This window comes from Microtus ochrogaster, chromosome 7, assembly GCF_000317375.1.
Source record: "Microtus ochrogaster isolate Prairie Vole_2 chromosome 7, MicOch1.0, whole genome shotgun sequence".
NCBI lineage: Eukaryota > Metazoa > Chordata > Mammalia > Rodentia > Cricetidae > Microtus > Microtus ochrogaster.
Window position 1 is genome coordinate 25,689,957 of NC_022014.1, and position 2,382 is coordinate 25,692,338.

The 2,382-nt window shown below is 44.1% G+C and overlaps 1 protein-coding gene across 1 annotated transcript in view; it reads right to left on the bottom strand.

Moving 5' to 3' along the window:
* Positions 1–1,260: 1,260 nt before the first annotated feature.
* Trpv1 (transient receptor potential cation channel subfamily V member 1) overlaps positions 1,261–2,382 on the bottom strand; it is a 21,516-nt gene continuing 20,394 nt past the window's right edge. The window contains exon 15 of the mRNA XM_005349601.2: positions 1,261–1,433. Coding sequence (XP_005349658.1) covers positions 1,261–1,433 — 173 coding nt within the window. The remainder of the gene's footprint in view (positions 1,434–2,382) is intronic.

The following is a 2,382-nucleotide window of genomic DNA, read 5'->3' on the forward strand; positions in this document are numbered from 1 at the left end:
GGGCTACAGTGAAATCCTATCTTTAAAAAAAAAAAAAAAAAAGTCCCATTTTCCCTCTCTCTCTCTCTCTCTCTCTCTCTCTCTCTCTCTCTCTCTCTCTCTCTCTCTCTCTCTCTCTCTCTCTCTTTCTCTCTCCTGACATTTCCTCACACTCTGAGCTGATAAAGACTTTTTATCCGTTCTCACTTGTCATTGCTGTGCCCTGTACACATAGCAGTGTTCCTCTGTGATCTCTGCTTCAGGCTTCTGCCTTGAATCTCTGCCTTGGCTTCCCTTGATGATGGGCTGCCACCTGTAAGATTAAATAAACCTTTTTCTCCCCAGGTTGCTTTTGACCAGAGTGTTTTATCACACACACACACACACACACACACACACACACACACACACACGCACACGGGAAGAACACAGACTGAAGAGAGAACCACCTAGCAATGTCAGCCCAATTATTATCACCAAGTTCATACTTATTATAAAGAATATCTGCAGACACATACAGAGTTTATTTTGTGAATTACAGGACTAACATTGGGAGGTGCATTTAGCACAGCAGGAAGTGGAGCAGGATTGTGATTATAGCAAAAGAAAGATCATTAAAAACTTCCTGCCATGTCCTCTGGATTGAAAACTTCCTGACATGTCCTTTGGACATGGTTTTGTATTTTTTTTTTTGAAACAACAATGAAGCTAATACTTTGTAAAGACTAATATTCTACATTGAAGAGGAAAGTCACTTTGGAACAACTTCATTCTGCTGGAATTGGGAACGAGACTAGCATCCCCCACCTTCTCTGGGCTTGTCAAATGACAGATTCCTCCAAAGCCTCTCAGGGCAGGTAAGATAGTCAACACAGTGTAGAGGAGAAAGGTTTCAGCATTTTATATCAAAGCAAGTATTTAAAGGTTGTTTTCCTGGACTCCATCTGCTCCTATCCCAACAGTCCAAAAATCCAATAAAGCCAGGGTGTAACATGTATCCAAGTGGAGATTTGCCATCTTCTCTGTTTAACAAAGCTTGTACACAGTTGAAGGCCAAATGTTTGAAAATCCGCCTGAAGACAGTCATGGTTGGATGCAGATCTCTTCCCACGCAACCTTCCACTTTTCCACAGCATGCCCTGTGACGTCCTAGGATTGTGCCTAGGCAGGCACAGAATGGACCCAGCCAACGACAAGGCTCCATGTTCCCTGAGCACACCCTTCCCCCACGGAGGCAATGGGCCATCCAAAGGCCCAGCATTGACCCCTGGATGGTGTCCCTCACTTCTCCTCTGGGGCCATGGAGTCCTTGAAGACCTCAGCATCCTCTGGCTTAAGGGATCCTGCAAAATGCTTCAGATGAACTTCCTCAGGCTGGGTGGTGTGCCTATCTCGAGTGCTTGCATCCCTCAGAAGGGGAACCAGGGCAAAGTTCTTCCAGTTTCTCCCTGCAACTGAAAGGCAACAAAATCATTAGCACCTTCGATGCAACAAAACAAGTATGGGTTTATTGGTAGGCCTCACATCTCCAGATGAAAGGAGACCTGGGTACCCCTCAATCAAAGAAACCTCTCTTTAAAGCAGACAGAGACCATGACAGAAACCACAACTGGATATAATGCAGAGATCAGTAGGTTGTGGGGAACCCATCCGCAATGGATGCATCATCAACACAACTCCTACACCTAAAGCTCAAGTAATGTTTTGGAAGAGGGGGCAAAGACTGTAAGAGCCAGAGGACCAGGAAGTCTGCTATTAGACTGTCTCCTAGAGATGGTTGCCTAAATAAGATCTAAATGATGACAATATCAATAGACATGATAACACAGAAGAAGAAAATCTCAGAGTCCCACCCCTGGACAAAGAACTACAGGCAACTAATGGCTGCTGAGAGAGGGGGAATTAGCCTCTCCCAGGGCAAGCTCCATATTGGTTACCCAATGCAAAGTGATTGTCCTGGAAATCATATACACACTAACAACAAAAGCAAACTCAGCAGGTTATGTTTATATACTTGTGCATATAAATATGTGCATACATATCTATAATAACAAAAGAAAAAGAGATAATGGGGGGACCTGGGAGGAGTTGGAAGGAGGTGACACAGGAGGGGTTAGAAGGAAGAAAATATGGTATTATATTTTAATTTTAAAATATATTTTTTAAAAAATCTTAGCCAGGTATAGTAGCACACACCTTTAATCCCAACACTCAGGAGGCTGACAGGTGGAACTCTGTGAGTTCAAGGCCAGCCTGGTCTACAGCATGAATTCCAAGACAGCCAAGGCTACATAGTGAGACCCTGCCTGGAAAAAATTCTTCAAACTCTTGGACCCATGAAGTTTCCTCTTCCCCTCATCCATGCATGTCACCTCTCTCTCTCTCTCTCTCTCTCTCTCTCTC